The sequence below is a fragment of the Gossypium hirsutum genome, chromosome A11, assembly GCF_007990345.1.
Source record: "Gossypium hirsutum isolate 1008001.06 chromosome A11, Gossypium_hirsutum_v2.1, whole genome shotgun sequence".
Lineage (NCBI taxonomy): Eukaryota > Viridiplantae > Streptophyta > Magnoliopsida > Malvales > Malvaceae > Gossypium > Gossypium hirsutum.
Window position 1 is genome coordinate 58,592,378 of NC_053434.1, and position 27,106 is coordinate 58,619,483.

Sequence of the window (27,106 nt, forward strand, 5' to 3'; positions counted from 1 at the left end):
TACATAATATCAACAATAATTATGCTTAAATCAATTAGTAGAATGTACAAATAGATTATAATTAAAATATATTTGAATCTAGTAGAAAATAAATCTAAGTAAATCCACAACTAATGAGATTTGAAACCAAAATAAAACCCACATACATAAATATGCATAATAAAACTCGAATATAAACACTCAAAGATATTTGGATATAGTATTAAGATACAATATAGACTTATAAATAATTTGTAAAAGAGATATTTGGAATTTGAATTCACTTCATATTCATATTATTTTTCATGTGGAATCTATTACAGATCCAAATTTTTACAATTAACAAATTATTTTATATAAACTTTTATCTCGTGGTTTTTGTGTCATGTTTATTTTATTTTTCATATCCTAATTCATTATATAATTTGTATAATGTATCGTAATAGTTTTCGTAACTCTAAATGGTTATGTGTAAAAATTGAATGCATTACATTTATATATTAATATAATTATAATGATTAAAAATCAAATTTCTTGAAATGTAGTAAGAAGAACAACCTGTTTAAGTCTGATTCTGAGAATTTTGAAGTTCATGAGATTGGGGTTGTGTCCCTATTAATCCTTTACAACAGTAGATCAAGAAAGATGGGTTATTTTTTAATCCCTAGCAATTTATTGTCCTAAAATTTTAAAATAATGACAGTTATTTCTTATATCAATTAAGCATTAAGTGATGGTGAATCACCATCAATGAACAAGAGAAATGATTGTATGAAATTGTGATTTTACGTCATTTTTATCTTTTTTTAAGGATAAATTGACAAATCAGATTTTTTCTCATGATTTTTAGTATTTTTAATTTGATTTGAATTTTATCAAGAATAAAAGGCTGAAAACCAGGAAGAAATATCTTATTTGTCATCCTTTCAATTTAGAGAATATAAATTTTTTAAGATTGAATTTTATTGTAATAATATTTTAAATTAATATTTATTATATATTTCAACAAAGTAAAATAATTTAAAATTTTAAATAATGATTAGAAATAGATAGAGATACACATGTGTAATTGATCATAGGATTTCATGAACATCACAGTGGACCCACAACCAACATTGATTGATATTTGATAGAGGTAGAAACCACCCCCACCGCCATCCCAAGAACCAAATCGAAAAAGAAAAAAATAAAAGATTGATTGTAGTAGCATCATAAGAAACATGGAAACTCTAAAAATTTGATTTGCAAGAAAAGAGGTGAGTTTTGCGACGAGTAAGCCGAAAGTGTGAATTAAGGTATGCTGCTTTTGGCAAAGGGGGTCTGTCCATACCAAGGTCGGTCGGTTACTACAAAATTAACAATTAAGGTGTAAACGTTGCATGCCAAACCGTTGACTTGTTACTGTTCTGTAATAAGTAAACAAGTAAGAACCTCCACTTGCCAGTTTACCAGTAACCTTCGCCAATAACCAACTTTTTTTATTTTTGTCCTTTTAAATCTCATCTCTCTCTCTCTCTCTCTCGTAAATTATCAGACCGAGTACATTTATTGTAATTCCAAACTTTATAAATGAGCCAGCTCTGTTTCTTCTATTGCAGAGTAGTATATATAAACTATATAACATTATATAATTCATTTCATCTTCTTATCTTTTCACAGTGGAAGAAAGAAGAATCGAGTTTTATATAAGCCTTGTTTGAGTAAAGCAAACATTACTCAAACAAGATAGAGTAAAGCCGTGATCTTTTCGACTCATCTCTCTCCTCTTCCAATCCTTTTGTGTGCATCTAATCCATTTCTTTGGTCCCTCTGTTTTCTTTGTTATTATTATTTTTTAAAAACACGAATCGATTTCCATGCTCAATCTAGTTCTCCTTGTTCTTTATCGAACAAAATTGTTGGTTATAAACTACTAAAATCTCTCACTGAAGAAAAATATTCAACAGAAACAGAAAGATTAAGAGTATCAAAATGGTGACTGGTTGGAGAAGAGCTTTTTGCACTTCCATTACCAGGAAACAGGACACCCCAGTTTTACCAGAAAAACAACAGCAGCAAAGCAATGGCACCAAAACTCCAAGATTTAGCTCAAAGTTTGGATTTTTCTCCAACCCATCGACTCCGAGGTTGCAATCTCAACCCGTTTCAAGCCCAAGTCTTCGTTGCCGAACCACTTCCAACCCAGTTTCTTCACTTCCTAATAGCCCCAAACTTCATTGCAAAACATCCCATCTCTCCAATCCTTCATCACCTAAATCCCCTTCCAGTTTCTCCCTCCTTAAGGCAACTCTTCGCCTCTCCAAAGTAAGCTTCTTCTTTTTCTTTCTTCCTCCCCCCCGACAGTTTTTTAGTCAAAATTTTAAGTAATTTTGTTATGTTATGACTTTTTTCAGGGTGGTCGATGTGGAATCTGTTTACAAAGCGTGAAAACGGGTCAAGGCACGGCGATTTTCACGGCGGAGTGTTCCCACTCCTTTCATTTCCCTTGCGTCGCCGCCCACATAAAAAAGCAACAATTACTGAACTGCCCCGTCTGTTCCACCTCCTGGAAGGAGCTCCCTTTACTCTCCCTTGAACAACAACCTAGTAAAACATCACTCGAGAACATCAACACGAAGTCGTTTCGGGTCTACAACGACGATGAGCCATTGGCCTCCCCGGTTTCTGTTTCTCAGTTTAATCCCATTCCGGAATCCGACGAAACCGAAAACGACGACGTTGAAGAGGAATTCCAAGGATTCTCTGTGACTCCTACGATTGCGAAAGAAATTGGAGTTCATCCAAGAAATGTAGAGGTTAGGTTGCTACAAGAGGCAGCGATGGTGGCAGTGGGGAGGAGCCATGAGAGTTATGTGGTGGTTATGAAAGTGCACGCTCCAACGGCGACGCGGAGAGTGAGGAGGGCTCCGTTTGACTTGGTTACGGTATTGGACGTTAGCGGGAGCGGGATGCGGTTGCAGATGGTGAAACGCGCGATGAGGTTAGTTATCTCTTTGCTTAACGAAACGGACCGTTTGTCGATCGTGGTCTTTTCGTCGAGTTCGAAGCGGTTGTTGCCGTTGAAAAGGATGAGTTCAAACGGACGGAGATCCGCTAGAAGGATTGTTGACGCGCTGGGAAGCAGCGGGCAAGGGATGAGTGTGAAGGACGCGCTTAAAAAGGCGGCCAAAGTGTTGGAAGATCGCAGAGAGAAAAACGCCGTTGCCAGCATCTTGATCTTATCCGACGGTCAGGATAAACAATGTGAAATGAATTCCACCAATCAGAACCTCCCAGTTGTTTCAACCACGCGCCTGGCACAATCAGAGATCCCCGTGCACTCCATAGGCTTCGGCACATGCAGTCAGGCTCCAAACGACGACGCTTTCTGTAAAATCGTGAATGGGCTTGTAAGCGTGGTGGTTCAGGATGTCAGACTCCAACTGGGATTCGTATCCGGGTCAGCGCCAGCAGAGATTTCGTCGGTCTATTCATTGACAACCCGACCGTCTTACATCGGGTCGAATTCGGTTCGGATCGGGGACTTGCACTCGGGCGAGGAGAAACAGTTACTGATGGAGCTGAAAGTACCTGTATCGTCCAGCGGGTCCCACAGGGTGATGTCCGTACGATCCTCTCACAAGGATCCATTTACCCATGAGATGGTCTACTCGAGGGATCAAAGGTTGTTAATACCTAGACCATCGCAATCGGTCCGATCCTCATCTCACACCATGCAACGGCTGAGGAACCTCCACGTCAGCACACGTGCCGTCGCGGAGTCTCGCCGTTTGGTGGAGCGGAACCATTTATCGGGAGCGCAACATTTGCTCACCTCGGCTCGGGCCTTGTTGCTGCAATCTGGTTCCAGTTCAGCTGAGGAATTTATTCGCCGGCTGGAAACTGAATTAGCCGAGTTGAACGGGCAGCGCCATAGACAGAGGGCAAATAATAACAATAATAGTCAGGTGGAAAAGAAGGCCGAGCCGATAACACCGACGTCGGCTTGGAGAGCCGCGGAGCGATTGGCTAAAGTGGCGATAATGAGGAAGCATCTGAACAGAGTGAGCGATTTGCATGGATTTGAAAATGCCAGATTTTAATATATATATTTTTTTACCCACTATTTTCATTTTGTAATTGTAACACAAAAAATTAAAAAAATGTCTTGAATGGAGAAAATTTATATATATTAATAATTCAAAAAAGAAAAAAAAGGAAGCGATGTTGACTTCACTGAGGACAAAGAGGACCAGATTGATAGGCCCTTTCTGCAGGAGGACAGTGAGTGAGATGAGAGTTCAGATAAACCCATTTTCTACCTTCGATCCACTTCAACATCTCCTTTTGCTTTTGTCATTATTCTCATTTGTTTTTACTGTAATTTTTTAAAAGAAATAATTAAATAAGGTAAACTACATGAAAAAAAAATCAATTTTAATTTTCAAATTTTATATAATAATATTATTAAGTTGTTATATTTGAGTTATTCAACTGTTAACTTTTGTTACCAGACATAAATTGTTAACTTGAAAAAGTTAATAACTAATTTCACCCTAAATTATAATTAAAATATTATTTTGATATTATTAGAATTTTCCTTAATAATAATTTCAAAAAACTAAAAGAAGGTAAAATATATATTTACTTTTAAAGTATATTAAATAGAAAATTAGTGAAATAATATTGGGAATGTGTGCAAATTCTAATATTATAAAATTAAATATTTATTATAATTATTATATTTCCTTAAATATAAAATTTATACATGAAATATTTATTTTTTCGCTCATACCATTAGTATAGCAAATTTCAGTATTTGTCATACGTAAATATTATACTGTAATATATCAATATCATATAATAAAAAAAGTAACATTGTTTTTATTGAGAGTTGAACACAAGTTTTCGAACTTAATAAAAAATTGTCTAACAAAACAGACAATATAACATTATACGGTAATATAATTCATTTTCTTTTGTCTATCTAAAAATACAAGTTATTAATTAAAAATAAAACTTCTAAACAGATTTTAACCCAAATTCCACAATTTGAAACTACACAAATTTAAATAACAAGTCAAATTACATTAGATTTTTTTTTGGTATTTAAGGTATTCATCGTCGATAGCAGTGATTAATCTCTTTATGTGGGTGCTTTTCTAAAAGATAAATTGATTAGCTATAAAATGTACTTTATTCTCATGAACAGATATCAAACATCAACTATATGATTAATGGATAAAGTGAGCAACCACCATACTATCCTCATAATTTAAATGATACATAATGAAAGATAAGTTTTGGCCTTGTTTTCTTATAATCTATAATTAAAAAAATCGCTAAACTTATTGCACAAACTTTTCATTGATCTATTATTTTTTATTGGGATCCAATCCAAGTCACGATATCATTTTCTTGCTCCTGAATGGATTTCATCAATTTTTTATTTAATTTTTTAAAATTTATGCTTTAGTCCGAATAAAGATTCACCTGATTTTGATTTTCTATATATAAAACAGGTGTTTAGCTATTAATACTTTTGAAAAGCGGTTTAGCACCGTGTAAACACAACCAACAAAACTGTGCTATTTACTTGAATAAAAATAAAATTATATGAACCACGGGAGTTATGTGAGATGGGAAGAGTCTCTCCTACCTTAACCAGTGATAGAGAGTTTGATCCTCGCATTAAGTATGAAGTAGATTTAAAACTCATGGCTAACATCTATCCCTTTAATAAACCTACAAAATACAGAAAATTAATTATTGAACTTACGATAACTACATTGATAAAAAAAAATCAAATTACGTGAATCCTTAAAGATGTGATATTGGGAAAAAGAAATTGAAAATATTTTTAATAAAAGAAGTGTATGATTGTTTGGTTGGTGGGTCAAATCAAAAGAATGTTTAAAATTTTATAAAGGGTAGCGTGAAAATGATGAGATGGGGGTGGGACTAATGGTTTCTTTTTATTTGTAGTGTTTTTATTATGTGAGCTGTGAATGGCATGGGAAAATTCCAAATGGTTGTTTTATTTTATTGTTTTGGTTTGTTTTCAACATTCATTTGTTAAAGATAAAAGGCCATAGATTTTTGTTCAAAGGAGAAGGGGTTTTCTTTTTCCTTGCTTCACTTTAAATCTTTGGTCAATATGGTTTGAAATGTGAATATATTAGTTTTCTCAATTCTTGGAGATTGATGTTTGTAGAATGAATGCAAAAGTTAAAAGGAAAGGGCATGATGATTTTAGTTTTCAGCTTTTCATAATATAGATAGATGTGCGGCTAATGTGTCCCGCACTAGAAACATTTGCTCTCTTAGTGCCCATACCAAAAACCCCCCAAATTACACTAATTACTAATCAAAAATTCTTCTAAGTGCTTCCAATATATGTATTAAAATGTGGATTTTCTTCATTTTCAAAACCAAATTACAAGTACCAGTTATTTCAAGGTAAAGGAGACTTCGATAATTTGAAGCCTATACCTCAATTTACATTCATTCATTGGATTATAGGTGAAATGGTATACTATGAAAAATAAAATTTATGCTCATCTCTTTATAGAAAAAAAATAAAGAAAATTAATGTTAAAATATGGCTTAAGTTTTTGGTACTTTTTGAAAATTTGAAATTCAATCCCTATACTTTTATTTATGAATGTAATCTCTCTACTTTTTAAATTTTAAAATTCAAGTTCAACTGTAACGAGTATTTTTCTTTATTTCAAAATATTATATCAACAATTTTTTTAAAATAAATTTAACAGTGTTAATATTTGAACCTAAATTTTAAAATTTAAAAAGTGAAAAAATTATAATTTTTAAAAATAAAAACATAAATTTTAAATTTTAAATTTATGAAAAATATAAAAACTTATGAAATATTTTCACCCAAATTTAATAACCAATCATCTATGCATATATATAATAATAATAAAGAGGTGGATCCAAACTTTGTAATTGAGTTTGTGGCTTTATTGACCTTCTTTTATATGGGATTTTGTTCTCGTTTTAGAAAAAAAAAAAAGACTTGAAATGAGGATAAAAAGAAAAAGGGCATTGGTTGAGAGTGAGAGAGTAAATGTAAAACTTTGAGCAATGAATTGCTAAAAAAGTTGGGGTAATAAAGAGCATGAAAGTGGGGAAAAAGGTGCATTATTTCACACTCATATTCCTAGATGCTATAAGAAGTTGCCTACATTGTGCGTGTCCATAATTATGTTAGCTTCTTGCATTTAATGATAAATAAATAAATAATGACCACTCTCTTAGCTGTCCTCTTAAGTAGAAGTATCAATGGATTAGACTTTAGGGTGAATCAATTTCAACATTACTTACTCAAGCCTTCTTTCAAATTCCATTTATAACTTGTTTTATTTATTTTTACACATTAAAAAAAAGGCATTTGTTGAATTATTAGGTAGATTTTTTTATGATTTCTTTTGTAAAAAAAAAAAAAGAAGAGAAATTGTAGCTTACAAAATAAGTAACAAACTTATAGCATTAGTTATAACAGAGTTGAAATAATAATAATAATGAAGTTTTTTTTTCCCTCAGTGCTAGCTTGTAATAGAAACTAGTCGACAAAGAACTCAAATGTCAGGAATTCCAGAGACTTGTAACATTTTTAAGGTAATGGCTAAGGAGGTGTTTCATTTGTTGCATGTTAGATAGGAAAAACAAAGAAATTTATTTATTTTGGATTAATTTTCTCAAAACATCCTATTAGTGATCATTCCTTTTCATCAACAGTACTGAAAGTTGGCACTTGGAGCCTGCTAGCTGAGGTTCACATATAGCTTAAAACTAATAAATGGGAGGGATAATCTACTTCTTTTTAGAATTAATATTTTACGATTTTATTAATATAATTATATGTGATATTTTTTATTATATTTATCTAAAATATTGTAAAGTTTAATATATATATAATGATTAAAAGCTTCTTTTTACGTAAAAATAAATAATTAGAAAAAATTTAATCAATTCTAAACTTGAATTTATGATTCATATGAATACAACACTATGACAGTTGAATTGTTGTAATATGGGTTAATATGTAGTTTGCTCCCCCAACTTGTATTCATCAAGGTTGGTACTTTTGCATTAACACCATTAGTTTGTGCTGACGTGGCATTGACGATCAATCTTAAAGTGACATGTGACAACCTCTCAGTATGATAAGTGGCTGGCATAAATTAAAAAACTTAAAATCTTTTTAAAAATATAAATTAAATTTTAAAAAATATAATTTATCGGACAAGTTCAGATACCAACTAGATACTTTTGAGCAAATTCAAGAGGCAAACTACATGTTAACCCTTAAAAAATTAACATTGTTAACAAATTGGGTCAATGTATGTGACGGAATATATATGCATATGCAAATTAAGTAAAATAAAATTTAAAAACCAACTTAAATACTTTTGAACAAATTTAGAATGAATTAGACAACTTTTATAATATTAATTGTACAAAAACTTATATTAAACTAGTTTTACTTCAAATAGGTATGAAAAGCCATTCCCTTTAGTTTTGTGGAGTCTTTGCTTTACCTTCCCCCCTTTTGTTTGCTTTGCTTATGGGGCACTGATGATTTCCTTAAATTGGGAAATACTTTATGTGGTATTGATAACTAATTGCTTTTCATTTTTCTATTTCAAAATGTGCATCTGCCTTATCCAAGTAAAAGAGTCAAAAGATCTCTCCTCATCATTCCTTTATTTATTAATACACCAGAAGAAAAACCTAGGTTTAATATTTCAATTTAACAAATGAATCCTCTATACTCTTACTAATGTTTGAAGCAAGCTTTTGATATTATATATTTACTGTCAACCTATCTAACAACTTTTAACCTTTCTTCCTTTTTTTTTCTTATATAGATATTTTAGCTAGGAGAAAAGTCTTAAAATATTATTTAGGGACTATGAATTTTGGTTTGATATGTAATATTATTACTTGAACTTTAATTTTGTGTAATTTTATATATGAGGTTCTGATTTGATTTAATATTTACAAACTCCTAATATCATTATCCATATAACATATTTTATGTAAACATATTACATACATATATAATTATATTTATCTAATATAGAAATAAATTGATATATTTACTTTTTAAAATATGTAGAATTGAATCAAAATTAAAATTTATATATCAAATTATATATTAAATCAAAATTTATGTATAACCTATTAATTTAGAACATCATTTAAGGCTAGAAACAATTTGGTCTGCAACCCAATAATTGCCCAATAGAGAAGGGTTCCATAAGCTAAAATTTGTACCCAACCCAAACCTTGGATATCAAATCTTATGGGCAGCTACATGAGGTCCAAACCTATTGGCTATGCTGCATGGAGGTCCAGGTTCTATTGACAGCAACTTGGTTTCTATTACAAAGCATGAATGTAGAAAGAATTTTTCTTTACAAATTTAACTATGTTACAGTCAAGAAGTTCTTTGGGTTGAGAAAAAATGTTTTTGAAAAGTATTGTGGGTAAAGTTGTGAAAAAAATATGGTCCATTAATTTTAAATGTTTGGCATTGTTGTCGAAAATTCGGTGAAAAGTTAAAAATTTTCAATTTAGATTAAAAATAAATTAATTTATATGATATTTAAATAACTTAATATAATTACACATTAAATATACAATTTAAATACTTTACAAGTAATTAATAAATTGTTTGTAAATTTAATGATACATAAAATATTTTAAAATTTTAAATATAATAATAAATAATATTTAAATAATTTATATAAAATATAAATTAATCTGATTTTTATATAAATTTTAAATATTTAATATTTAAATTAATCTAAAGTTTTAAATAATTTATATAAATAAAAATATTTTAATAATTTGAGCTTCTAAACATGAAGGAAAAGTACTAGTGTAGCCCATATCCTTTTGTCTAGATGTTATAGACACAAATTTAACTGTGACCATTACTCTAAATAAGTTTTAAGTTTCAGTGTCATTTTTTTTATATAATTGGAGGTGAGGATGGGGTTGTTTGAGACTAAACTCAAGTTCTTATGTCTATAACATAATATTTTTTTCACTAAATTAAGAAGTTATTGGCTTCAGTATCACTTTAAATAGTAAAGAAAATGTTTATATACACATTTATAGCGTGTTCCAAATGCAAGTATACAACTAATTGTACAATCAATTTTGACACTTTTTAACTTTAAAAGATGAAAATATTGTAGAAACAATCAAATACTATTGAGGTATCACTATGCTAACAATCCGTCAAATCCTTAAGAAACAATTGACACTATTAGGGTGTGTTTGATAAACCATTAAAATTTTTTATTTAATTGAAAATGAAAATTTTTAACATTTAATATCTTAAATGTGTTTAATGATCATTTTAATTAAAAGTGTTGAATAAGATAAGTATATAAGTAGCTACTTATCACTTACTGTAGAAAATATTAAATTGATTTTTTATTAAAAAATTAAAATAAATTATTTTTTTAAAAATGAGGTATTCAAATTAACATATTTATCTTTCATCCAAAATAATACTAATAAGATTAAAATTAAAAAATAAATAGTCTTTAAAACATCAATATGTACTTTTATCAAACAACGTAATTATATTCCTTACTTATATTTACTAATTTACCAAACAATTTTCTAATATAAATTAAACACTTATAAAATTTAGCAGTTAAATTTTCAATTTATCAAACACACCCTAAGTTTATTATTTTCTATATATATTTTTTTATAACTTATTATTAATATAATTTAAAAATTAATACAATTTATAAAATTATCTAGTGCTCCCAAAAATCTTGCAAACTCTTGGAAAACCATCTTCCATTCTTTGGTAGAAGGAAAATATCTTCTTAAGCACTTATTCCTTTCCTCTGAGATTTCTACATCTTTATGTGGAGGAAGGCAATTTGGAACCTCATTAAGCCAATCACTACAATAATACCTATGTAAACAAATAAATTTAATAATTAAAAAACAAGCATAAATGGAATATATGTTATCTAAGTTTACATTGGATTTAAAGAATGAGCCATACAATGAAGTGATGTACTAATCTTAGTCCATCGATCAATAAGAATATCATATACCACTTCATAAAAGATTGATCTATCGTCTCCTTTCTTCCCTTCATGCCTATAAATGCTTGTCTTTAATTTTTCAATTATTTCATCCCACACCTCATAAACCAAGTGAATAGTAGGCCTATCCTTGTCCATAATTCGAAGCATATCATATATAGGTCCCGTAAAAGAAAGGATGTGGTCAACCTTATCCCACCAAAGGTTATCTAAAATTTTTCCTTTACCAAATAAGCTTTGGAAACGTCATCTTCTCTATAACTAGACCATTCATCACTAATAACCATATTTTGGAGACCTCGTTTAATGAGCTTGAGTCTTTTCAACATCACAATCATAGAAGCAAATCGAGTATTCGCAAAGGCAAGTAATTTCAAAGGCACAAAGGAATTAAATATTGTCAACCTCATAGAGTGATTCATTATGAAGCTTCTTATAAATATAGCATCATCACCAACATTATTTATCCAACACAAAACATCACATGTAACCTCATTCTTTTCGGTGTTTTTATAGAACATATATTTTTAAGAGCAAGATTAAGAGTATGTATCACACAAGGTGCCCAAACTGTCAATCACTGTTCTTTTTTGTAAATGTTCTAAAAGTTTCGATGATGCTTTGTAACCTTGTTCCGGCAACGGATACGGGTTAGGGGTGTTACATTTAATGGTATCTGAGTTACAGTTTAGTCAGTTCTCGGACTGAACGTAGCATATGTGAAGTCTAGAAATACATGCCATTATATAACCTGTGATAGTGTGATATCTCCCGACTCTGATGAAAATTGTTTTACAAATAGATAGAGATGCTTTTCAACCGAGCTAATTCTGATGCTACTGAAAGTGATACTCACGTGCCAAAGTAAAAATGTTACTTATGATGAAACGAGACTCATAAAGGTATGAAATAAATATTTTATAATGGACATGTTAATAATACACGTTAAGTGATATGTGTGTATTTATGAAAGTTAAATTTTGAGGCTTACGATCTTCACCCCCTTACTAGTATAGTTTTATACAATGAAAATTCACAAGACTTATATTGATTAAGTTCATAAGTGTGAGAGAAGGGTTCAAAGGCTGAATGATTAATAAAGTAGTCAAAATTGAGAATGGATTAATAAGTAAAGACGGTATTAAAAGAGATATAAGATTTTTCTAAAGATTATTCTGAATATGTGATGTCATTGTTAAGGAAGAAGTTATTCATGACTAATCGACTTTTCCAGATATGATATTTACAGAATGGATTAGCCAAAAATCCTTCCGAATTGACTCTCTCAGTGAACTGAATAATGTAAGATTATTGATGACATTATTAGTCAGTGGAATAGTGATAAAATTGCAAAAATATTTGAATACAACTGTTATAATCGGGTATATTACAACAATCTTTCTTGGGTATTTTATATGGGTATTCTATATGTATTGTTATTCTTAGAGATATATGTAATTGTTCATGTTTGGATGTTATAATCATTATATGGAAAGGTTGGCTAAACATGGTAATAGATGGAAATTATTGCAAGCCTGATTGACTCATGAGTGGTATTACTTTATTTTTCTTCGATTTTCCAAGCCATTATAGGTGATAGAAGACTTGATAATAAGATTCTTATGATGCTATTTTCTACTTCTATTGGTTGAAGTTATGAATGGCAAATGTGCAAGTTACACTATCTCTATTAATACTGTATATAGTGTGAATGTGCAATATTACTCTTCTGGACTTTCTCTGAGATGTCATCAATCTTTCTATTATTCAACATGGATTATCTTCTCAGAAATTCAGTGTAGCTTTGTAATTTGGATTTCGTTATCTCAGTTTTCTTGTTATTTTATGGTTTATTTGTGAAAGATATTCATTGGTAAGTGATAATTATACTTACTACTGTTATGAATTCTGACTTGATCATGGTAATTTGGTAATATGGAACACAGATTATAGAAACTGTATTATTGCACTAGTTGATATTGGAGCCACCCTTGGTTTTTCTCTTTTATTTGAAAAATATTATTAAGGTTGAGGTATTGTTCCATTTATATTGTGGAAACGTTAGATTTATTATAGTATTATGGATATAACCTATCTGATGATTGTGACCTCGGAATAATTTAAAGCTTCAATATCCTTTTTAATTTTGTGAAAGTGTTTTCTATGATAGCTACATCAATGATATGGATATTACAGAAATATGTAAGATTTGAATGGATTGACAAATGTTAGTAAAATTTTGATCAGTTGGAAGCCCTAATGACCAAAGCATTAGTTCTGGTTCAGTCTGAATCGGGTAAGGAATTTATTATCACAGTGATACATCACTAAATGGATTAGACTGTATTTTGATGAAGAAAGGTAAAATAATGGTCTATACTTCCAGCCAGGTAAAGCTACAGGAAAAATAATTACCCGATATATGATCTTGAATTGACAATTATTGTGTTTGCACTGAGAATTTGGTAACAATATCTGAATGGTGAAAATGTCACATATATATACTGATAATAAATTTTAAAACACCTGATGGTATAGAAAGATTTGAATCTGACACAGAGTAGATGGTTTGAATTGTTGAAAGACCCTGATTTGGTAATTGATTTTTCATTCAGGAAAAGTAAATATAGTTGCTAATATGTTGAGTAGAAAATTTTTTGTTTGCTTTATGAGCAATAAATACTCGATTGCTATTGTCTGATGAAAGAATAATTTTAGCTGAGCTTAAAGCTAAGCTGATGTTTCTACAACAGATCTATAAAACCCAGAAAAGTGATAATGAGTTGTAAGATAAACGGGTACTGAATGAAATAATTATTGAATCAGGATAGCAGATTTAAATATGATGATTTTCTGTTATTCCGAGATAGAGCCTGTGTACTGAAGAATTTGGAACTTTTACAGAAAATTTTACATGAATGATCACAGTGGTACTATGTCTGTTTATCTGGGAGATGATAAGATTCACAATTAGTTGAAAAAGATGTACTGGTAGCCCGGAATGAAAGGTGGTATTTTTAAATCTATATTTAAATGTTAGATGTATCAGCAAGAAAGAGATGATACTTTCAAGATGATTATAGTCAGTGAAAATAATGAGATGGAAATGAGACAAATTTACTATGAATTTTATATCAGGATTCTTCCTGTTTATGAAAAAAAAACTATTTGCGTAATTATCGATTGTTTGACAAAGCCTGCACATTTTATCCTGGTATGAATAGATTTCTCACTTGATAGATTGCCTGAATTATTTGTTTTTGAGATTTTCAGATTATATGATGTGCTAGTTTCCGTTATTTCTGATAGAGATCTACAGTTTATATTCCAATTCTGAAACAAGTTACAAGAAACTCTGGATATACGGTTACATTTTAGTACTGTATTTCATTCTCAGATGGATGGTCAATCTGAACATATGATTCAGATCTTTGAAGATATGTTTCGGTGCTGTACTTTAGAATTAAAAGGCAATTGAAAAAGAAATATTTGCCGTTAGTTGAATTCGTGTATAATAACAGTTAACAGTCAAGTATGAAATTTTATCGTATGAGGTTTTATATGGTTACAAGTGCAGAACTCCATTGTATTGAACAAAACTCAGTGAGAAAAAGTTACACGGAGTTGACTTAGTCCATGAAATCTAGGAAAAAGTGAAAGTAATTCGAGATAGTTTGAAAGCAGCTTCTGATCGTCAAAAGTCCTATGCTGATCTGAAACGAAAAGAAATAGAATTTCAAGTCGGTGACAAGGTATTCTTGAAAGTATCGCCTTGGAAAAAAGTTCTCCTGTTTGGTCATAAAGGAAAACTCAGTCCACGATTCATTGGACCGTATGAGATTACAGAAAGAATCGAACCGGTTGCATATCGATTAGCTTTACCACCAGAACTTGATCAGATTCATAATGTTTTTCATGTGTCTATGCTACGGCGGTATCAATCCGATCCTTCACATGTTATCTCTCCGGCAGAGGTAGAGATTCAGCCTGATATGACCTATAGTGAAGAACCAACCAAAATCTTAGCTCAGGAAACAAAAGAGTTAAGAAATAAAAGGGTAACATTAGTAAAAGTTCTTTGGCAATGACACGGTATAAAAGAGGCTACCTAGGAACTAGAGGATATTATGAGGAAGCAATACCCGAACCTTTTTACTAGTAAGATTTTCGAGGACAAAAATTGTAACACCCCTTACCTGTATTTGATGTCGGAACAGGGTACGAGACATTACCAGACTTAAACACAAGCGAACATAAAATTTCGAGTCATAAATTTGGCACAAAAATAAAACTTTTTAACAATCAATCATATCGTCCCTAAAACGAGCCTATGAGGCCAAAAACGTGCTTTAAAAGAGGTTCGTGACTAAACTGAGAACTTTATAAAATTTTACATGTTTTAATGGCCACACACTCATGTGGCTTGTGACACGCCCCGGTAGGCAGGCCATGTAGTCACACACGCCCGTGTCCATAACTCGTGTAACTATCTGTTTGTCACCCAAGAACAAATTGAAGTCACACGGCCAAGACACACGCCCATGTCCCGAGGCTGTGTCCTTCACACGATTGAGACACACGATCGTATCTCATGCTCGTGTGCTCGATACTGAGCATTTTGTTTTGCAACAATATAGGTGCAGGGGACACATAGTCGGATCACACGCCTATAGGGCTGGCCGTTTGTCACACACGGCCTAGACACGCCCGTGTGTCTGCTTGTGTGGACAAAACAAGGCAATTTACCAAGCCATTTTTCCACCCTCACTTGCACACATCTACACAACATTAGATGGCGCAAATTCAAGCATGAAAGAGAAGCCAAACAATCACAACCAAGATAATAACATACCAATACCATATCAACATCAATCATACACAGAGCATTTATCATGCCATAAATAATTCATGTCATAAATCACATTTCCAAACAATTCACATTCACCAAGCATACCATGATCATATCACCATGACATTGACACATATATGAATATACTTAGGCTTCCAACCATGTTGCCAACATAAGCCAACTTACATGGCTAAATAGCAAAACAAGCCTTTGACGATTACAAGCAATTACATTGGCTAAAATCATATGACGCATATAACAAAATGACCAAGTCCTTATACATGCCATAACTTAAAATAATTGAATTTATCAATACCCAAAATGATAGCTTGATAGTGTGATTGGATCTCCGGCAATCTCTAACCCGAGCTAGCTTGATGGCACTATAAAACATGGGAAAGGAAGGGGGGTAAACTATATAGCTTAGTAAGTCCGCATGAAATAATAAGCAACTCTTATTAAGCATTTATCAAGTTCAACAATTTAAACACAAAATAATACCAATTGCTATAAATCTCGTAGTTATAATTTTATTCAATCATAATGTTTACTCTATTGACTTATAAGCATAATTTAACATATCGTGGCATTAACTTAACTACCATAATCTCTCTTTTGTAACATATCACAGCATTTAACAAGTCATTTCAAACGTCATAGAAAACATGCACATTAAATATGAGTATTCACATTTCAAGCATATATTTTAACAATTTTCAATTGTTCCAAGTTCATATCTTATCATACTTCCATAATCATTTTAATAAACAATTATATCAATCATCCCTCTTTCTCATTTTCGATAGATCGCAACTTAGGTGAATAAAACACACTATATCATAACTCAATTTGACCCGAAAATCAATTACACAATCGCCAACCTAATTTACCATGTATTTCATACATCACAAATATAGACCAATAATCACAAGGCTTTCACAAAAACATTCTCATGGAAACCATGAACTCACAATATAATGAAGTCAATGCTTATAAACTTATGTACATACCTGTACAAATTCGTAATACTTACATGCTCTTTATCTTCTTTGACATACCCATTGAATTACCCGTTGAACAACTTAGAATACTAAGGATACTCGAGAGTCCTATACACACGGTACTGTACCAATGTCATATCCCATATATGGTCTTACATGTAATCTCATATCGATGCTAATAACCTAGCTATGGTCTTACACGAAATCTTATATCGATGCCATATCCTAGATATGGTCTTATAAAAAGTCTCATATCGATACAATATCCCAGATATGGTCTTACACGTAAACTAAGTAACCCTAATGTCATGACATTTGTATCCTATCTATTCCTAAGGTTTAATCGAGATTTCACACTTGTCGAACTTTTTTGAACACACTCAATGGTCAATCATAATTCATATTATAGTAAAACATTTAAAACATAATTAAAACAATGCATTATTTACATACGAACTTACCTCAACATAAAAATGGCGAAAATGACCTAACCGTCAAATACTCGTTTTTCCCTCGTTTTAGGTTCGAACCTCATTTTTCTTGATAATCGAGCTTGGAAGCTTAAAAAACCCTAGCCATGGTTTCCCCTTGTGAATTTTGACCATGGGAGGAAGATGGACAAAATTGGCTTTTAATTTGGCTTTTTAATTCATTTAATTACCAAATTACTAAAATACCCTTAATGAAAAACTTTAGAAACATACCTAACCATGTCCATTTTTGTCGAACAACTTAACCAATGGTATAATTACCATTTAAGGACCTCCAATTTAAAATTTCATAGCAATTAGACACCTCTATCATGTAGAACTCAATTTTGCACTTTTTACAATTTAGTCCTTTTGACTAAATTGAGTGCCCAAACGTTAAAATTTTCGAACGAAATTTTCATGAAATCATTCCATAAAACTGTAGAACATAAAAATATAATAAAAATAAACTTTTCTACGTTGGATTTGTGGTCCCAAAACCACTGGTCCGACTAGACCCAAAATCAGGTTGTTACAACTCTTCCCCCTTAGGGATTTTCGTCCTCGAAAATCTTACCAGAAAAGAGATTACGGTAATGTTCTCGTATTTTTCTCTATCTCATTAAAGAGTCCTCTTCAAGGGCAATACTTCCAAAAGCACTTTGTCATCGATCTGGAATCCAATATCTTAAATTTTCAAATTTGTATACTACTTATGTCATTCTGAAGTTGTTTTCAATTTTCATGAATCACTTTCACCTTTTTCCTCAGAATCAGAAATTAATTCCATCACGTATATCTCTTTCCAATCATCTTTGAACTCTAAATGTCGGAGCATATCAAAGATTTGAATTACTCTCTGATTGAACAAATGAGCTACTACTGAGTCTTGTACAACATTTTCTGCATAAGCTCTAGATAATTCATTGCGCGAATTTTATCTCGGAGTAATAATAACAGAAATCAGAATCAAAGGTCGTCTCACACTGTACTCATTTAGTTTATCATTTACTATTACAATCCCGAGGTTCTCAATCTTATAAAGAAAACATCGCTTTAGCTTTTTAATTTAGATAAATCCAGGTTTCCATCAAATAAGATTAATCAAGTAACCAACACTTACAAAATGAACAAAGGCTTTCCATTCAAGCATTTGCAACTATATCTACTTCCCTAAAGGTTAATCGTTAACTATTCACAATCTTTTAATGGTTCAAGCCATCAACGTTGTCTAAATTTTAGATTTTTTTGTAACACTAAATACTTTATCCTCTTGGAATCAAGAAGCATATGACGTTTTCTTTTTCAAATAAACGATGTCATCAATTTTCAACACAGACATAAGAGTGGCCTACTCTAAATCACCCATCGGACAATTCTTTTAATGAGATTTTAATCATCAGAAAGCATAAACTGTCACTTCAGATTCTTGTATTAAAACACATTCCAATCCGTTCGAAAGTGCATCACTGAAAAATCACGAATTCTTTACTCAATTCAAACAGAACCAAAAACTAGTGCTTCAGTTAATAACACCTTCAACTGTTTTCAACTTTGCTAACATGCAACAGACCATTCAAACTTTCACAAATGTGGCAACTTTGTCAATTAGAACAACTTTAACTCATAACAACATCATTTAATTAGAACAAATCTAATAGGCATACCTGCGTATCATACTTTCTAGAATATGAATTCTTCCTTCAAACTGTCAGTCTATTCACCCATAAAGGTACAATATTTTATTTTCTTATCTGAGGATAAACTTAAATGCATATAATTCAAATTACCATTCAAATGGCTAGCTCGCTCAAATAAAAACAACTGTGTTGTTCTCAACTATCAAATAATAACTTATTAAAATACTATTTTCTTTATGTTGTTAAACAACTCAAACATACAATCTTTTATAATTCCCTTAACATGCTAATCAAGGATCTTTACAACTGCATTAGCTCAAGGAAACAAAATATCTTGATTGAATTCATTTACTTTAGTCAAACTTACCTGAGAAAAGAAAACCATTATACAATTGGAGCTTGAGCTTCCACTATCTATACCTTTGCCAATGTCAATTCTTTTCACGAAAATTAGAGAAATCCTGATACCAGAATCTCCACGTTTCTATGATTGAACCAGAAATACATCCATAGTAGACATAGTTATCACAAGCCGAAGAGCACACTTTAAAGATGACCTATAATTGATAATTTACGAAATAAGGATGATAAGAAAACTGAGATAAAGAAATCCAAAATGCGATACCATACTGGAAGTCCAAGAATATAACTCATGAAAATAATAAAGATCTTGATGATTCCTCGGAGAAAATCAGAATAAGAACAATGCTTACACACTCTGGAATCAATTGTAGCAGAGATAATATATTTTCCAAATATATATAAAAAACAAAACAACATCCAGTAGAAATAGAAGAATAACTTCACATAAATTTTCACCATCAACTTTTATTCCAAACATAATAGAATAAAACCCCAAAGAGGGAGATAAGATATGCTGATCATCAACCAACTAGACCAACAGTGCTTTCATCTAACATTATAATCAGCTACCATTCTCTTACGATAAGAATTTCATTAGAAAATGAGTAATCACATATATCTTTGAGGATAAGTGAATATATAAAATACCCAGAAGAGATCATCATAATCTATTCAATTTCAACTGTTACACTCAGACATCTTTATTTTTCAAATATCATTTCTCTAACTAATTATGTCATTACCAATCTCGTATTATTCCATTCAATAACGAAAATCAATCCGGAAGAAATTCCGGCAATTATATACTTTAGACATCATACCTGAATAAGTTGATTACCCGAGATTAACTCTTTCTTTAATCGTGACATTGCGAAATTTTAATGATTTTTAGAATAACTTGGCATCCTTTCCAAACTGTATTCACTTGCCACACTATTCTCAACTCTGACCACATTATTAATTATTTCGCTACTGATCTCTTTAGTCTCTCACTTGTGAGCTCATTCAACATAAATCTCATTATTAAATACCACATTGGTAAGGGGGTGAGGTCGTAAAGCCTCTAACTCGACTCTCATTTATGCACACATGTGACTTAACATTCATCATCATCAGAATATCATCACATGTATACAATTTACTTCAAGCAAATTAACATACATATTTATGTTACACGAACTTTCCGAGTATATTATTCAAACAAGTGCACTTATACATACATTCTATAACTTTTGAGTAAATTTACTTATCGTATTCACTTAATCAGACAAATTAGACACATAACATCATATGAATGGCAAACAAACATGGATGAGCTTATCACAATATAAGCTTTTATTTCATTTCATAAAATTACCATAATCCATTGAAACACAACGTTCAACCGGAACAATGACATTTTACCCATATTTCTCAACTTATGGTTATTTCATTTTGTACATCATCACATACATATCATGAACTCTTATTCATACCTTTCCAATTTTCAACTTATCATAAACACATTTGCGAATATCTTAGTATCACTTTTAGCATTTTCGAAAGTAGCTCGGTTGGAATCAACTAAACCATAGCTCTGTCTCAACAAAATAATTTCATCAAAGTCGAGAGATATCACACTATCACAGGTTAAATATGGCATGTATAGCTAGATTTTCACACATGCTATGCTAGGATAGTTTGGGAATCAACTAAACCATAGCTCTAATACCGCTAAATGTAACACCCCTTACCCATATTCGATGTCGAAATAGGGTACGAGGCATTACCTGATTTAAACATAAGCGAACATAAAATTTCGAGTCACAAATTTGGTACCAAATTAAAACTTTTTAACAATCAACCATATCGTCCCTAAAATGAGCCTACTAGGCCCAAAACATGCTTTGGAAGCGATTCAAGATTAAATCAAGAACATTAGAAAATTTTAAATGTTTTAAGGGCCACAAGCCCGTGTGGCTTGGGATACGCCCGCGTGGGCAAGTCGTGTGGTCACACATGCCCGCGTCCCTAACCCGTGTAACTATCTGTTTGTCATCCAAGAACAAATAGAAGTCATATGACCAAGACACATGCCCGTGTCCCGAGGCCATGTCCTTCACACGGCTGAGACACACAGCCGTGTCTTATGCCCATGTGCTCGATACTGAGCATTCTATTTTGCAACAATTTAGGTACAAGGGACACACGATTGGATCACACACCCATGAGGCTGCCCGTGTGTCACACATGGTTTAGACACACGCCCGTGTGTCTGCCCGTGTGGACAAAAACAAGGCTATTTACCAAGCCATTTTGCCACCCTCACTTGCACACATCTATACAACATCACATGGCACAAATTCAAGCATGTAAGAGCAGCCAAGCAATTACAACCAAGACAATAACATAACAATACCATATCAGCATCTATCGTACACACAACATTTATCATTCCATAAATCATTCATGTCATAAATCACATTTCCAAACAATTCACATTCACTAAGCATATCATGATCATATCACCATAGACATTGACACATATATGAATATACTTAGGCTTCCAACCATGTTGCCAACATAAGCCAACTTACATGGCCAAATAGCAAAACAAGCCTTTAACAATTACAAGCCATTACATTGGCTAAAATCATATGACGCATATAAAAAAATGACCAAGTCCTTATACATGCCATAACTTAAAATACTTGAATTTATTAATACCCAAAATAATAGCTTGATAGTGTGATAGGATCTTCGGTGATCTCCAACCCAAGCTAGCTTGACAACACTATAAAACATGGGAAAAGAAGGGGGTAAGCTATATAGCTTAGTAAGTCTGCATGAAGATAATAAGCAACTCTTATTAAGCATTTATCAAGTTCAACAATTTAAACACAAAATAATACCAATTGTTATAAATCTCGTAGTTATAATTTTATTCAATCAGGATGTTTACTCTATTAACTTATAAGCATAATTTAACATATCGTGGCATTAGCTTAACTACCGTAATCTTTCTTTTGTAACATATCACAGCACTTAACAAGTCATTTCAAACCTCATAGAAAACATGCACATTAAATATGAGTATTCACATTTCAAGCATATATTTTAACATTTTTCAATTGTTCCAAGTTCATATCTTATCATACTTCCATAATCATTTTAATAGACAATTATACCAATCTTTCCTCTTTCTCATATCCGATAGATCGCAACTTAGAAGAATAAAACATGCTATATCATAACTCAATTTGGCCCGAAAACCAATTACACAATCGCCAACCGAATTTACCATGTATTTCATACAGCACAAATATAGACCAATAATCACAAAGCTTTCACAAAAACATTCTCATGGAAACCATGAACTCACAATATCATGAATTCAATGCATATAAACTTATGTAAATACCTGTACAAATTTGTAATACTTACATGCTCTTTCTCTTATTTGACATACACATTGAATTACCCGTTGAACCACTTGGAATACTAACGATACTCGGGAGTTCTGTACACACGGTACTATACCAATGCCATATCCCAGATATGGTCTTACATGTAATCTCGTATCGATGCCAATAGCCCAGCTATGGTCTTACACGAAATCTCATATCGATGCCATATCCCAAATATGGTCTTATACAAAGTTTCATACCGAAGCCATATCCTAGATATGGTCTTACACGTAATCTCAGTAACCCTAATGTCATGACATTTGTATCCTATCTACTCCTAAGGTTCAATCGGGATTTCACGCTTGTCGAACTTTTTTGAACACACTCAATGGTCAATCATAATTCATACTATAGTAAAGCATTTAAAACATAATTAAAACAATGCATTATTTACATACGAACTTAGCTCGACATAAAAATGGAGAAAAGGACCTGACTGTCTAATACTCGTTTTTCCTCGTTCTAGGTCCGAACCTTGTTTTTCTTTATAATCGAGCTTGAAAGCTTGAAAAACCCTAGCCATGGTTTCCCCTTGTGAATTCTGGCCATGGGATGAAGATGGAAAAAAATTGGCTTTTTAATCTGGCTTTTTAGTTCAATTAATTACCAAATTACTAAAATGCCCTTAATGGAAAACTTTAGAAACATACATAACCATGTCCATTTTTGTCCAACAACTTAACCAGTGGTCTAATTACCATTTAAGGACCTCAAATTTAAAATTTCATAGGAAATCGACACGTCTAGCATGCAGAACTCAATTTTTACACTTTTTACAATTTAGTCCTTTTGACTAAATTGAGTTCCCAAACGTCAAAATTTGCGAACGAAATTTTCACAAAATCATTCCATAAAGCTGTAGACTTTAAAAATATAATAAAAATAAATTTTTCTATGTCAAATTTGTGGTCTCGAAACTACTGTTCTGACTAGACCTAAAATCGAGCTGTTACAAAAATCCTTAAAGGGGGGAGAGTTGTAACAGCCCATTTTTCAGTGAAATCAGAACACTGATTTCGAGACCACAAATTTGATCTGAGAATAAAATTTATTTTTATTTTATTACTTGGTCTGTAATATGTTGGAAATGTCATGTAAATATCTCGATAAGAAAAATTTATCGATTATGTGTTTAATTAGAGAAAGGACTAAATCGCATAAAATGTAAAAGTTGAATTCTAGTAGCTATAAGGATTAAATAGCTATGGAATTTAAAACTAGAGGTCCTTATATAGAAATTAGACCATTAAAGAAAAGTATGTAGATATTTTAGTGACTCATCCATGGAAATTTAGAAAAAGAGCAAAGAACTAAATTGAAATTGAAAAATATTTAATTAATTAAAAGATGATAAAAGATATCATCTTCTTCCCAAAAATATTCCATGGAAATCCTAGGAGAGAGAAAAGAAACTTTCTTGGCCAAATTGGATCTGGATAGACCAAATTCGGAGCTAGAATAAGGAAAGAGGAAAATGTCGAATTAGTAGATTTTACGTATGCGAACATTTGTCGAGGTAAGTTCTTGTAACTAATTTGTGTATGTTTATATGTTTGAATTAAATGTTGCGTTGTGAATTGTATAAATATCATATGTATATGTGAATTGAAATTGTATTCGACAAAGCTCGATCAACGATAATGCCCGAAAAATGATAAATGATAAAAATGTTACTTTTATGCTTGAAATGAATCTAGAATGTTTTTATTTGAATTATATGAATGTTATGGATGTATGAAATAATCACATGCCCAATAATGCTTGAAAAATGTTTAAGTCCCGGTTGAATAAATGGAAAAAATGGATATGTGATATCCCGAAATGAATGAGGTCCTGCATTTGTTGCTGACGGGATTTAGCTCGGACGAGTAATCCTATTGACCTCATTACTAGAAGGATTTAGCCTGGATAGGTAATCCTGATATAAGTCCTCTCGGGCATATGTTATGGATTGGATTTAGCCTGGACGGGTAATCCAGATCAAGCTCCTTAAAGCATAAGCCATAAAAAGGATTTAGCCTAGATTGGTAATCTAGTTGTATACATGTGTAGCTCGAGAGTGTACTCTCTGAAATAGTACCTTATGAGTACCATTGAATATGAATTGACGGATCCTGATTTGTACACCTTGAGTGTACCACTTGTGTATCCATTGATATTTCAAATAAATTCAACGGGTGACAATCCAGACATTAGAAAATATGAATAATAAAATGAGTTATTACATGTATCTGTCTGAAATACAAGAAAATGATGATACATGACAAGTGATATATGAAAGTATGAGATGATGATATTTGTATATGGAAATTATTTGATGAGAATGTTCATCCTTGATTATAGACTTGTACACCTTGAGTGTACTACTACTTGTGTGACCTTGATATTTCAAATGATTTGAGTAAAGTTCTGACATGAAATAATCTGAACTTGAGATGAACTATTATGATATTATACTTGTAATATAAAGAAATGATTTATACATGTTAAATGAATACATGTTTTGGAAAGAATATGTGCACGAAAACTTGATTGTTGTTGAGCCCATATATGTTTTGATGTTATTATGGAATATATGACTAACAAGGGCAATGAGGATGTGTGTAGGGCTTGAGGCCAAATTGATTGAATATGCCTTACATAGTTACCTCAAAATATAATGAATGGTAAGTTAAGTACCATGTTATACGAACTTACTAAGCATTTTTTGCTTACTTCGTTTTATTTCCCTGTTTTAGAGTAAATCGGAAGCTCGTTGGATTGGAAGCTTAACAGAGATCACTCACACTATCCATCGGCCCATGTCGGTACAATATGGTAAAACAATTATAGTTTCAATGGCATGTATAGGTTATATTGGTCATATTGGCGTGTAAATGTAAATGATTATTGTAATCTAGCCGTTGGAATGGCTAGTGATGATTATGTTTTGGTACATGTATATATATGTATTTAAGTTTATTTTTTGGAGATAACATAAGTGTTTATTATTGATTAATTGAGAAAGGTTAAAATGAGTATACTTATAAAAGGTAAGATTAAAAGCATGAGTGCATGTAACAATATATCATATTAGATGTTATAAATTGCTTAAATTCAATGCTTGGATTGGTTGGTATTTGGATGTAAGTTTGGTGCAGGAATTTGGTATGATTTTGGGTGAGAAATGAAGCTAGGAAAGACTTTATTTTGTGCACACGGGTCACCGGCGTGTGTCTAGATTGTGTGTGATATACGGCCTGGTACATGGGCGTGTGGTTAGGCCGTGTGTCCCCTGCACCTTAAATTCGAGAAAATAGAATGCTCAGAATTGAGCACACGGGCAGACACACGGGTGTGTGTCTCAGCCGTGTGTGGTACACGGCTTAGCACACGACCGTGTGGCATGGCCTTGTGCACAAGTCAGAGAGTTACACGGGGTCAAGCACTGCCTGCAGCACGGGTGTGTCCCAAGGTCACACGGGTGTGTCCCTTGGACCACATGGGCGTGTGAGCCTCGTACCTTGGAAATATTTTGAAATTTCACGAAAAATTCTTCGTGCTTTTGATTAAGTCCCAACTCGATTCTAATGCTCGTATTAAGCCTCGAAGATCCATTTAAGGGACGTTCTGAATAATCTCAGAAAAAGAACAGTGATTGACATGATTTTTTTGTAAATGTTCTGAAAGTTTCAGTGATGCTCCGTTACCCTGTTCCTACAACTGATACGGGTTAGGGGTGTTGCACAAATGATATGAGGATGTTGTGTCTTCTACTAGTGATCCCACAACTTTACAAACCGGTGCATTGTTGATTAGCACATAAACAAGATTTTTTGCCCCAACCTCACTTATGGCATGTAACACCCCTAACCTATATCCGTCGCCAGAACAGGGTTTTAGAGCATTACCAAAATTTACAGATCATTTAACAGAAATTTCACTCCATATAATATTCATTCCCGAAATCAATCAAATTTAATCATAATGTCCATTATGTGAGCCTTTGAGACCCAAAATATACATGAGAAAAATATCGGGACTAAACCAAAAACTTAGAAAATTTTTTGGAAATATTTAAAATTTTCAATACTGTAGAGGTCACACGACTGTGTGGCTCACATAGCCAAGAGACACACCAGTGTCTTAGACCATGTGGGCATTCTATTTTACATAAATTAGAAGATGCAGTGGACACACGGCTAAGAAACACGTCCGTGTCTCTGCCCATGTGGATGAAATAGGCCATTTTTCCTAACCTCATTTCTTACCCAACTTTTTCATCAAACTAACCA

General features: G+C 32.1%; 1 protein-coding gene across 1 annotated transcript; it reads left to right on the forward strand.

The window, feature by feature from the left end:
- Positions 1–1,506: 1,506 nt before the first annotated feature.
- Positions 1,507–4,389, forward strand: LOC107898726 (probable E3 ubiquitin-protein ligase EDA40). The gene is made up of 2 exons (XM_041081500.1): positions 1,507–2,283; positions 2,373–4,389. The coding sequence occupies exons 1-2, from the start codon at positions 1,951–1,953 to the stop codon at positions 4,059–4,061; spliced, it is 2,022 nt and encodes a 673-aa protein (XP_040937434.1). The 5' UTR covers positions 1,507–1,950; the 3' UTR covers positions 4,062–4,389.
- Positions 4,390–27,106: the final 22,717 nt, after the last annotated feature.

Excerpts from the sequence above, each read along its gene's own strand:
- LOC107898726 (XM_041081500.1), top strand. The coding sequence starts at position 1,951 with ATGGTGACTGGTTGGAGAAGAGCTTTTTGCACTTCCATTACCAGGAAA. Across the intron at positions 2,284-2,372 it reads CAACTCTTCGCCTCTCCAAA|GGTGGTCGATGTGGAATCTG; the intron begins GTAAGCTTCTTC and ends GACTTTTTTCAG.